The sequence below is a fragment of the Rhinoraja longicauda genome, chromosome 4 (assembly GCF_053455715.1).
Source record: "Rhinoraja longicauda isolate Sanriku21f chromosome 4, sRhiLon1.1, whole genome shotgun sequence".
NCBI lineage: Eukaryota > Metazoa > Chordata > Chondrichthyes > Rajiformes > Arhynchobatidae > Rhinoraja > Rhinoraja longicauda.
This window is the reverse complement of record NC_135956.1, coordinates 76,460,881-76,473,284: the sequence shown is the minus strand read 5'-3', so window position 1 is coordinate 76,473,284 and position 12,404 is coordinate 76,460,881. Positions and strand designations below refer to the sequence as shown.

The window sequence follows — 12,404 nt, the reverse complement described above, 5'->3', positions numbered from 1 at the left end:
CTGGAGAATTCCCCACGTTTTGTGTTGCCCCACGGACAATCGGAGCAGCACCAAGCCAGCTGGCAGGATTGCGGGATTGAAGATTCTGCTACTGACCTATGGCCACCCCAGAGCTGGATATCATGGCATCCACTGATAACTCCTTGTCGTAAGCACTTGCATCAGGGTAGCAGGACTGCCCAATTAGGTTAGTGATTGCTTTCTGATCACACTGGTGTTAAATTCTCTGATTCAGCTCAAGTGCCAGGAGGATGGATACATGCTACCAGAACTCGTGTAACATTGTGGAAGCATTCAAGTTGATTAGCTGAAAAGAAGATGGGGCTGTGACAGATCCTGTGGACGGTAATATTGTTGCTCCATACACTTTGGAGCAACTGCAAAGAATGCAACTGAATAGAATTGTCATGGAATTGCTTTCCTCATAAAAAGCATCAGTTAGGAATAACTGGATTGTTGGTGGAGCAGTGGTAGAGTTGCTGCCTTACAGCGAATGCAGCGCCTGAGACTCAGGTTCGATCCTGACTACGGGCGCCGTCTGTACGGAGTTTGTACGTTCTCCCCGTGACCTGCGTGGGTTTTCTCCGAGATCTTCGGTTTCCTCCCACACTCCAAAGACGTACAGGTATGTAGGTTAATTGACTGGGTAAATGTAAAAATTGTCCCTAGTGGGTGTAGGATAGTGTTAATGTGCGGGGATCACTGGGCGGCGCAGACTCGGTGGGCCGAAGGGCCTGTTTCCGCGCTGTATCTCTAAAATCTAAAAAAAAAAAAAAAAAATCTAAAAGCAAAGAGCTTGAATTTGCAATTTAAAAGATAAGGGAAATGCCATTACCTAATCTGAATGATCCACCAGAGGGCAGGAAGGTGTTCGTCAAATGAACATTTCAGTTCAAAAAGGGTATAATTTAGGTTTTGTAGTGCATTTGTTTGGCGTATGTCAAAGCAGTGTGTTTGAACTCGATGGAGCTTAAAATAGACACATATCATATCATATCATATATCTACAGCCGGAAACAGGCCTTTTCGGCCCTCCAAGTCCGTGCCGCCCAGTGATCCCCGTACATTAACACTATCCTACACCCACTAGGGACAATTTTTACATTTACCCAGCCAATTAACCTACATACCTGTACATCTTTGGAGTGTGGGAGCACCTAAGCAAAAGGAAAAAAACAGTGCTGTAATTTGAAACTAGAAACAGACATTGATGGCAGCAGTGTCAATTTGCAGTATTTTCAGGAAATTTAAAAAATCTAGAGTTAATAATGGAGTGACCTTTGACATTTTCCAGCTGATCAGAGGGAACCAGCATAGATTTGGAAAGAGTCGGTCATAACTGATGAACCTGAATTAAATCTTTGAAGAGATGATTAATATGGCAAATGGGGATGTCTGATGCATGCTATTTTGTAGACATCTGGATGGTGCTTTCACAAGACTTTGAGTTAAAATTGAAACTCTTGGAATTGAAGGCAAGTTAGAGTAGCAGGACACAGAATGGGGACAATGAACAGATTATTTGACTGATGTTGTCCTGCTGTTGACAGAGACAGGATCTCAACAGTTTGCATTGTTATTACAATTTACATGATGGTTTAAAAAGCTATTATGTCGATGGGCAACAGATAGGTGTGACTGTAATCAATGCAGAGAGAAATACTATGCTACAAAGTAATATTACTCTCCAAAGGGAATGGGAAAAACTGTGGACAATAGATTTTGTAGTATGTGAATGAAGGTCATCCACTTCAGATCTTGAAAGGGTACAATACGCCATAAATAATGCAAAGCTAGAAACGATGAGGTCAAATATAGGAATCCATGAAAAAAAGTTAATTAAATATCACAGGCAGGAACAGAAAATGGTCAAAAGTTAACAAAATACTAACTTTAATATCAAGAGTGCCAATATACAAGAAATTAAAAAGAATATTAATGCTATACAAAATCCTAGTTAAACTACACTGAGACTGTCACGGCATGTAGGGACGAAGGATAATTCTCAGGCAGGCTAACTGGAAGCAGACAGTACCATAGCGATCGGGGTGCAACTGTTTACGGTACATATTAATGACCAAGGAAAAGAATATATACTGGCCAATTTGTAATGACACAAATATAGATGAAAAGGCAAATTGTGAGGCGGGTACAAACAGTTTGAGTTTATCGAGAGAGTAAGAGCAGATACAATTACAATGTTTAGAAGGCATTTGGATAGATATTTAGGTAAAGAGGGATATGGGCCAAATTGGGTGGTGGTAATGGTGGAGGGAGGGTGGGGTGAGGGTTTAGTGTAGGTGTGCACTGCAGTCGGTGTGAGAACTCATTTCTCTCAGGTTGGTTTCTACGATTCTATCTGTGATTCTATGTTGGTAAGTTAGGAGAATAGGCTAATAGTTGGGAAATTAAGGATAACATGAACAAATGTGAAAATGTTCATTTTGGAAACAAAACCAAAAGGTCAGAGTGCTAGCTACCTAGAGAAAGATTACAGAAAGATGTAGCACAAAGAGAATTGAGAATCGTGCATAAACCATAGATAGCTAGCTCTCAATTGCTGCAAATTACAGGGAACAGACGGGGAAATTTCAAGGGTTTGGAGTACCTGGGAGGAAAACTTATATGGCCTCTGTACAAAGCACTAGGAAATCACATTGGAAATACTGTAAACAATTCTGACCTTCCTTTTTAAGGGAAGACATTACTTCATTGAAGGTGATCTTATAGAGGTGCACAAAATCATGGGAGGAATAGGTAGACGCATAGTCTCTTGCCCAGAGTAGGGGAATCGAGAATCAGAGGACATAAGTTTAAGGTGAGGGGGGAAAGATTTAATAGGAACCTGAGGGGTAACTTTTTTCACACAAAGCCTGGTAGGCATATGGAACGAGCTGCCAGAGGAGGTATGTGTAAGAAGGATGCTGGTTTAAACCGAAGATAGACACAAAAAGCCAGAGTTACTCAGCGGGACAGGCAGCATCTCTGGAGAGAAGGAATGGGTGACATTTTGGGTCTCAAAATGAGATTCCTTCCCTCCAGAGAGGCTGCTTGTTCCGCTGAGTTACTCCACATTTTGTGCCTATCTCCTACCTGAGGAGGTAGCTGAGGCAGGTTGACGCAATGTTTAAGAAACATTTAGACAGGTACATGGATAGTACAGGATTAGAGTGATATGGCCAAACGCAGGCAGGTGGGACTAGTGTAGATGGGATATGTTGTCCGTCATGGGCAAGTTGGGTCGGAGGGCCTGTTTCTATACTGCAAGACTCTATGGCTCCAAGGCTCAGAGAAGATTCACTAGGATGATCCCACATATCGAGGAGTTTTCCTTCAAGGAAAGTTTAAACAGGTTGGGACACTACTCAATAGAGTTTAGACAAATGAGATAAAACCTTATTTAAAAATGATAAAATCCTCAAGGGCTACACAGAGTAATTGGCGAAAGGTTTTTCCCTTTTGTGAGAGTGTCCATGTCCATGGCATGACTGCAGAATAAGAGGGTGCTTATTTAATTCTTTGAGAATTAACTTATTTTCTGAGATAATTGTGTCGTTGGAAGTTCCTCAGCACATAATGTTGTACGGCCAGTATACTTGGTTACGTTTTTGAGATAAATATGTGTTGAATCAGTAAAATAAAATCAAGGGTGATGGGAAAATTGGACTTGAGGAAGGTGGTCCCATTGAATGTAATAGGTTTAAGAAGCCTATTAGCTTACTCAATTTCCTACATCTTATGGTAATATGGTCTGGTTAATATATCACAAAATGTATTCATCTTGAAGAAAGTGTAGTATGAATTTACCAATAATATCTAAACACTAAGGGTTCAATTACGAGGTGAATATTTAAATAGGGCTACTATTCGCTAAAATTTAGAAAGGTGGTTTCTCAATTGGATAAGATATTAAGGACACAGATAGTATGGCACATAAACTGTGTATATTGGTTCAGGCTTATGTCAAGAAACATAGCTAAAAATTAAAGTCCGGTCTTCCAGGAATGAAGTTAAGAAACACTTTTATACACAACGGTATATAACGTTTGGAGTTCTCTTCTGCAAATATAAATTATTAAACAAAATTGACAGATTTTTAATCAAAACGGGTTAATCAATGTGCACAAAACGAACAATGGTCAGTTTCAGGTTAAACTTAATCTCACCGAACAATGAAACAGGGTCCAATTACTAAATTGTCTAATTCTGTTACTTGGGATAGAAACTTATCCTGGGTATAAAAATAGAATTACACTTGTTCACAGGTGCATGCATTCGCACCTGTTAAAGGATTAAACTGAAAAGACAATCAGAGAGAAAGGGAAGATTGAAGAGTTATACATTTTTTTTTTTTAATTCATGGTTTCCTCATCATCGGTGGTATTTTAACCTTGCGATGTTAATTGCGTTATTGAGATATATTTAAATGCACACCATATATTCAGCATTATCTGGGTTATTGCACAGTGTAATTTGTGTATCGTAAGAACATCTTAAAAATACGATTAAAGGGTCCCCGGTTTCATTAAGGATACCTGAACAGCATTATCTCTCGTTTGGGAAAGAGGAACCATTTCACAGAATGGAGGTGCGCGCCAGTGTTTGCAGCTGAAAACTATCAACTCTAATTGTGCAACCACAAACAGAAATAGTGAGATGTTGCTTTCAAAAGAACAGTGTCCCTTTAAGAAGGGGTTGTTCCACGAATTCAGATTCGTGGTTATCGTCGCTACTGAAACACGCTTGCGCGCCCCGACATGTAAAGTACTGATTCCCAGAGAACAAAATGTAGCAGAAGGGACTTGGCCGCTTGTGCTGGGGCTTAGGTGCACAACGTGCTTGCCTCAGAAATGTCCCCTTCTCTAAAGAGATGAATTCTGCTGCAGGCTGCGCTGTAATGTCGATGACCATGGAGGGTTTTTTTTTGTTTAAACCTCGAGTGCCTCTAAAAATATCAAAGCCGTAACTAGGTAAGAGCTTAGCGAAAACACATGCAAAATGATCCACACATTCAAAGTGCCCAAAGAAGGAAGCGTCGCTTCACCAGGACAAAAGTCGTGCACATCATTGTGTTCTGGGTCTCCGGCTCCGAGCACAGACGTGCCTGCCTCTTAGATAAAACGACAACTTTACAACGCCTCAAGCAGTAAGATATCGTTATGTTTTAATCGCGTTTGTTGCCTTGAGGAGCTCAATGTGTGGAGCTCAAGTCTTTTAGGACCGAGATGAGAAAACATTTCTTCACACAGAGAGTGGTGAATCTGTGGAATTCTCTGCCACAGAAGGTAGTTGAGGCCAGTTCATTGGCTATATTTAAGAGGGAGTTAGATGTGGCCCTTGTGGCTAAAGGGATCAGGGGGTATGGAGAGAAGGCAGGTACAGGCCATGATCATATTTTGAATGGCGGTACAGGCTCGAAGGGCCGAATGGCCTACTCCTGCACCTATTTTCTATGTAACTTCTGCTGGACAAATGTAGGGAATTAACCACCACACCTTTTAAATAAGCATCACAATCCGAACCTCGCCAAATCCAAAAAGAAGCATGAATAGTGTACACTGCAACATTTCTGAAAGAGGTTCCAGTGACCTGACTGACACCCCTCAACACCAACTAACCCCGCACCACATTTAGTGCCACCAGGTTTCAGACACTTTCGGTGAGCGACTGGACCTTCCTGACATAATTTCAACCACCCTCTTTGCCAGAAACTGAAGGTTTAATTCCCCTCATTAGTTTTGTGTGAATTGATGACATCACGGTTAACTCCAGTTTTCGACGATCACTTTCTTCATCCCCCCCGTTTGCAGTCTTTTCCCACCCGGTGTTAAATATTCCAATCACTTTTCTATCTGTACGTTACCTCGAACAGAGGGCCAATCTTGTTTTTTTCGAGGTAGGCTTGAATTCTGGTCTGCTGAGACGCCATCCAAAATATCCTCCTGTCACCGAGCCGAGAGCGGGGATTTTTGTTTTGTCCTTTACTTTTACGACATCCGAAATTGTTTGCAAATAATTCAGAACGTTAACTTTTCGGAAAGGAAACAAGGGGTTGGACAGTGCGGTGCTTGCTTCACGAGTGCAACTCGCCGACGGTGCACTTTTTCCTCATTGCATTCGCGGTGTAGAAGTTGTGAGAGCCGGCAGGGCGAGCTGTGCTGGCACACGGGCTCAGATTGTTGCTCGCTGTTCCCTAGTCAACACAGAGCGTTGTTGCGTCTCTCGGTTGCTCCCTAGCGACGTTTGGTTTTGGTCATTCCAGGCAGCGTGGAGTTGGGATCGCCGGCCGCCCGGCAGCAAGAGCCCACCCCCTCCAAGCCTGCCTCCACGCCAAACACGGCAAAGATCCGCCAGCAACAAAGCTCCGCCTTCCCCTACTGCAATGCAAATTGCACGATGCTTTCCAGAGTCGTGGCAAATCGGACCCAAGCGGAATGTAACGAATCATAATTTAATTCCGAAGATGGACTCAAAGTGACTCAGCGGGTCAGGCAGCATCTATGGAGGAATGGAATAGGTGACGTTTCGGGTCGAGACCCTTCATCATGTTCACGTATCAATATTGATTTCTCTAACTTCAAAGTGGCCCTTGCTTTCCCACTCTCTCCGTCTCTGCCCCGACTAGTTTCACTGTTCTGATTAATTTTACTGTTTGTATACCTCGTTGTCACCTTCCCTTCAGCCAACAATAAACCATTCTACATTTCCTTGAACAGCGTCTGCTTTGATCTGTCGTTTTCACACCTTACTTTCCATATCTCTAGACTCCCTCTCCCCTGACTCTTAGCCTGGGGAAGGGCCTCGACCCAAAAGGTCACCCATTCCTTCTTTCCACAGATGCTGCCTGTCCTGCTGAGTTACTCCAGCATTTTGTCTTCAGTGTAAACCAGCATCTGCATTTCTTCCTACACATAATTTAGTTCTGAGGTGTTGCCCATGTACAAATCATTGAAGGCGTTTATTTATAGTAGTTACTATTTTGAACATAACTTAAAACATTAATGAAAAGTTGAGGAACCAGAGGACTGTAGTTTTTTGTAAAGATTTGTGATGTTGATTGTAGCATTGCTTTAACAGGCATGATAAATTTGAAAATAACTGGAAGAAACAAGGAACTGTGGATACACAACACACAAAGGACAAAATCCTAGAGTAACTCAGCATCGCTGGAGAACATGGATAGATGACGTTTCGGGTTGAGACCCTTCTTCAGACTGAGGGAAGTTTGAAGAATGGTCTCGTCCTAAACTTCACCTGCCATGTTCTCCAGAGATGCACATTGTGAAGCCAGAGAAAGGAATGTAGGTGGAAGGGGAGAAATGGGTGCGAGTCCAGGTAGGGCACAGGAGAGGGGGTTTGGTTAGTTACCTGAAATTGGAAAATTCAATGTTCACACTGTTGGGTTGCAAGGTACCCAAGCAGAATATGAGGTGCTGTTCCAGGTGCATGATTCATCCTCTGGTTGTGGGCGAATACAGGTTCTCTATTTTCCAGAGTTGTGATAAATTGGACAGCATTAGGAACCCCCCCCCCCCCCAGGTAATTTCTCCTGCAACCAACCCGCTCATATCCATCCAGGAACCTTAGCAGTCCTCCCAGTTGAGACAGGTTCATATGCATCTCCTCTAACCTCATCTACTCCCTCTGTTCACATGCATCTCCTCCAGCCTCATCCACTGCATCCTCTAACCTCATCTACTGCATCTTGTTTTCCTGATGTGGCCTCCTTTACATTGGCGTTACCAAGCCTATACTCCAAACACTTGCTCTTGGCCCACCAAGACCTACTGGGTCTCCCGGTTGCTAACAATTTTAACTCCCCTTCCCATACCCATACTGATCTCTCTGTCCTGGGCCTCCTCCACTCCTGGAGTGAACTGGAGGAAAAGCTCTTCATATTCCACTTGGGTAGCTTATACTATGTACTATGATACAAGGTACATGTGATTGGGAAAGGGATCATGTTGAGTTTGGCAAAAATAGCATTAACAATCTGAAGACAAATCTACGGCAGAATGAGAATAAATCACACAACACTTTCATCAATAATTGTCAGAGGAAAAATGGAAGCTGTATTTGCTGAAATCAATATTATGGCCAGATATCTGTGAAATACCTCAAAGGAAATTGTTTTTGTATAATTTCTTTCATTACCCCAGTGCACACAAAAGCACTTTACAACAAATTAATAACTTTTTACATGGTGGTCATTGTTATCTTGAAGGAGGCAGTTAATGTATGCACAGCAAGTTCATAGAAACAGCAAAATAGTAATGAGGATATTGAAATTTACTAATGTTAGCTGAGAGAGGAATGCTGGCCATAATGATTGGGATAATTTTGTATTTCAAAAGATGAGGTGTAATTTCATCAGCTTGTTATTGAGTCTCATTTAAATTGTGATGAAAATCTTGGAAATAAATATCAGGGAAGGATAAAATAAACCGAAGTTTGTACTTGTACACAACATGTAGGCAGTTAGGTAATATCTGACGGTAGCGCAGCGGTAGAGTTGCTGCTTTACAGCGAATGCAGCGCCGGAGACTCAGGTTCGATCCTGACTACGGGTGCTGTACTGTAAGGAGTTTGTACGTTCTCCCCGTGACCTGCGTGGGTTTACTCCGAGATCTTCGGTTTCCTCCCACACTCCAAAGACGTACAGGTATGTAGGTTAATTGGCTGGGTAAATGTAAAAAAATTGTCCCTAGTGGGTGTAGGATAGTGTTAATGTACGGGGATCACTGGGCGGCACGGACTTGGAGGGCCGAAAAGGCCTGTTTCCGGCTGTATGTATATGATATGATATGATATGATATTTAATCTGCCTAAAGAAAAGACAACCACATTGTGAGCAGTAAATGCAGTATTTTCCACCCTATGGAACTCACTACCCCAAACCGTCAGAGACTCCTCCACACTCACCACATTCAAAACATCACTGAAGTCTCACCTGTTTGGTACTGCCTTCAACCACTGAAGGTCACCTCACCTTCTGTCTCCTTTCTCTGTTCGTTTACTTATTTATCTATTTATTCACTTCCCTATGTTCTCTAAATCCCTGTAAAGCGTCTTTGAGTATATGAAAAGCGCTATATAAATGTAATGCATTATTATTATTATTATTTATATCAGAATAAATGAAGTATTGGTCAATCATTTGAAAGTTGTCAGGGTATTATGGTGTGCAAAGTGGTGAATGAACAGATGTTACATTTACTTTGAATGAATGGGAAGCTACAAGGGGAAGGACTGTTAGTGGAAGGTGAATGAGATGGGTGCTTTGAGGAAATGGCCTCCTCAGAATTCTGAAAGGAGAACAGAGGAGATGAAGTAAGAAGAGCTGTGTAGGGAGGAACTACAGATGCTGGTTTAAATCAAAGATAGACATAAAAAGCCAGAGTAACTCAGCGGGACAGGCAGCATCTCTGGAGAGAAGGAATTGGTGACGTTTTGGGTCGAGACCCTTCTTCAGACTAGTCAGGGAATGGGAAACGAGAGATATAGACAATGATGTAGAGAGATAAAGAACAATGAATGAAAGATATGCAAAAAATTAACTGTTACACACATAAATTTGCAAGGTCGTATTCTGCAAAGGCGTGAGAGAGTTACTATTAAAAAGTAAGATTGATCTTTGCAATGCATATTCGCTTTAACAGGTTATTGGCTTTAACAGGTGTATATCCAGAAGATGTTACTTGAGTAATTTATCAAGTGAGAATTTTATTTTAAATGTTTTTCCCCCTTTAATGCCCACTCCTAATAGGAGTAGTTTCCAACCTTCTATTCCCAGAGTCAAGAGTAGTGGTGAGTAATGACAAAAGACTGGGTCACAAAGTACCTTAAATAATCCCACATCCCAGCTCAGCAATGAACACTGACAATAGACAATAGGTGCAGGAGGAGGCCATTCGGCCCTTCGAGCCAGCACCGCCATTCAATGTGATTATGGCTGATCATTCTCAATCAGTACCCCGTTCCTGCCTTCCCATACCCCGCTATCCTTAAGAGCTCTATCCAGCTCTCTCTTGAATGCATTCAGGGAATTGGCCTCCACTGCCTTCTGAGGCAGAGAATTCCACAGATTCACAACTCTCTGACTGAAAAAGTTTTTCCTCATCTCAGTTCTCAATGGCCTACCCCTTATTCTTAAACTGTGGCCCCTTGTTCTGGACTCCCCCAACATTGGGAACATGTTTCCTGCCTTTAACGTGTCCAACCCCTTAATAATCTTATACGTTTTGATAAGATCTCCTCTCATCCTTCTAAATTCCAGTGTATAAAAGCCTAGTCGCTCCAGTCTTTCAACATATGACAGTCCCGCCATTCCGGGAATTAACCTAGTAAACCTACGCTGCACGCCCTCAATAGCAAGAATATCCTTCCTCAAGTTTGGAGACCAAAACTGCACACAGTACTCCAGGTGCGGTCTCATTTGCTCAACACTGCATTTGCCATTCAACTTATTGCCAGGTCCCCAGTGTAGCGGCCCTTGAGGGGTCACTGGATTGGAAGAATGCAATTGGCCAGACTACTCTGCAGTGAGTGTGCATGGATTTAATGGGCCATGTGGCTTCTCCTGTGCCATAATAACTGGACAAATGATAGCATTGTATCCATTAAAACTGATCATTACTAACTTCTTCTGCCATGTTTAGTAAGTTCTGCAGCTTTACGGCTGTTGACTCAAGATTAAAATCAATCTGAGTTACTATTGTTGCAAAGTTTGCGGAGGAGCAGGGTAACTTGGCAACCAGTTGCAATGTTTTAGTTGTACTTGCTCTTTACTGCTCAATAATAATTGTGAAACAGTTTGCACTCGTATCATTGCAAAAAACAGCCCACAATTATTGATACCTTAAGCTTAAAAGTAACACTTGCTAAATGCTAGAATGCCATAAATTCTGGAATTCTCAACTATAATAGATGATGTTGGCATCATTCGGATCAGGCAGCTCTCTGTGTAGATACAAAGGCAAGCTTAATGTTTCTGGTTGATAATCTTGGGTATTAAAATACCCCTCTCTAAAGTTACCGTCCAGCAGCTGAGTCCTTCTAACATATTCTGTTTTTAATTTTGTGAGATTACATACATTATATAAAAAATAAAAATATTGCAAAACCATTGAATAGAAACTAGTACATATTAAGCCAGTAAAAGAAAGAGCAAGAAGGTATATGAATACAAAGGAGAGATGGATAAGAAACATCAAATTGAAAGTGAAGGAAAAATTAGATGGAATAAGTAAGTGGAATGGTAATGAGTACATACCATTGTTTATATTTAACTCATTTGTCTCACCGAATTGTACTGTTCAACTGCTGTCAACTGTTATTGTGCTAGCTAGGGGCATGTATGTCACTCCACCAAAACTGATGTAACAGTAGGCTACTTTGACGTTATGATTTCATTTAAATTATAAACTTACGCTGTTGTCTATTAATGATCAACTGTGGCAAGGAGGACAGCCATTCAATCACGTAAAATATATTATCAGTGAAGTGGGACAAGGGTGCAAGGAAGGAAGTATAAGTGATGGAGTCAGCCAGAAGCAATCAGTGTAATAATAACTACGCCATGCATAGTCACGGAGTTCAGGAAAGGTTTGTACAATCGTGTCTGTTCCGACAAATTATGAACAGTCAGACGTAGCATCAGAGGACAAATTGTGCTAAGCTAGTCTGCAAATTTCAGTGATTTCCTCCCACATTTTATAAAAGTGCTTGAATCACTTACAGTTCGATGCCCTGCAGGTATTATGATGCTCTTTTACTTCCCAGTCCTCCAGCTGCATGTTCTATTTTTAATTCTGCCTGACATCCACAAATATTTTCCAAAAATAATGCAATTGTATAGCGTGAGCACCAATAATTACAATATCCAATTTGGGCTGCACGTTGCCACCTTGAAATATTTGTTTCAATCCATGCTAACAAAGTCAAACATCTGGGAGAGCTGATGGATCCTGAATCACATATTGTGGGGGGAGATGAATGACATGGTGAAGTGTGGGTGGCTGCATTAGGGAAGGTAGGCATCTGGATCCTGTTTTTTAAAATTCTTTGTCAACAATAAAATGCAATATTTAGAAATAAGATCCAGGTAATTTGGATTCCTGGCTCTCGGGGTCACCCACAAGTAGGTCCAGTATCTTTTACAAGCCAGTCCCTCATCTCATAATTTGCTCTGGGTAGCCAGTCTGAACCAGGTGGCTGATATCACATGGTCCTCAAGAGTTCTATCCAGCAGCCAGATATCCAGGAAGCACAAGTGGCAGATGCAAGGGAGCTTCAGAAATGCAGAAAAGTCAACAGCGTTGATAAATTTCCTTACAATGCCAAAACGAGTAGTATCGCTGCTCCTACACATATTAAAGTAACTTTTAGACCTATCAGTAAAATTT

General features: G+C 41.7%; 1 protein-coding gene across 6 annotated transcripts in view; it reads right to left on the bottom strand.

Annotated features, from left to right (window-relative positions):
* c4h8orf34 (chromosome 4 C8orf34 homolog) overlaps positions 1-12,404 on the bottom strand; it is a 218,012-nt gene that overhangs the window by 197,989 nt on the left and 7,619 nt on the right. For 5 of the 6 annotated variants that reach the window (XR_013547187.1, XM_078398120.1, XM_078398123.1 and 2 more), the window contains exon 1: positions 5,864-6,247. The exons of the other annotated variant lie outside the window; for it this stretch is intronic. Coding sequence is in view for 4 of the 5 variants with exons in the window: in XM_078398120.1 (XP_078254246.1) it covers positions 5,864-5,929 (66 nt within the window). In the remaining variant the exon portion in view is untranslated. Of the gene's footprint in view, positions 1-5,863; positions 6,248-12,404 lie in introns of those variants that run through there. 6 annotated transcript variants of the gene reach the window in all.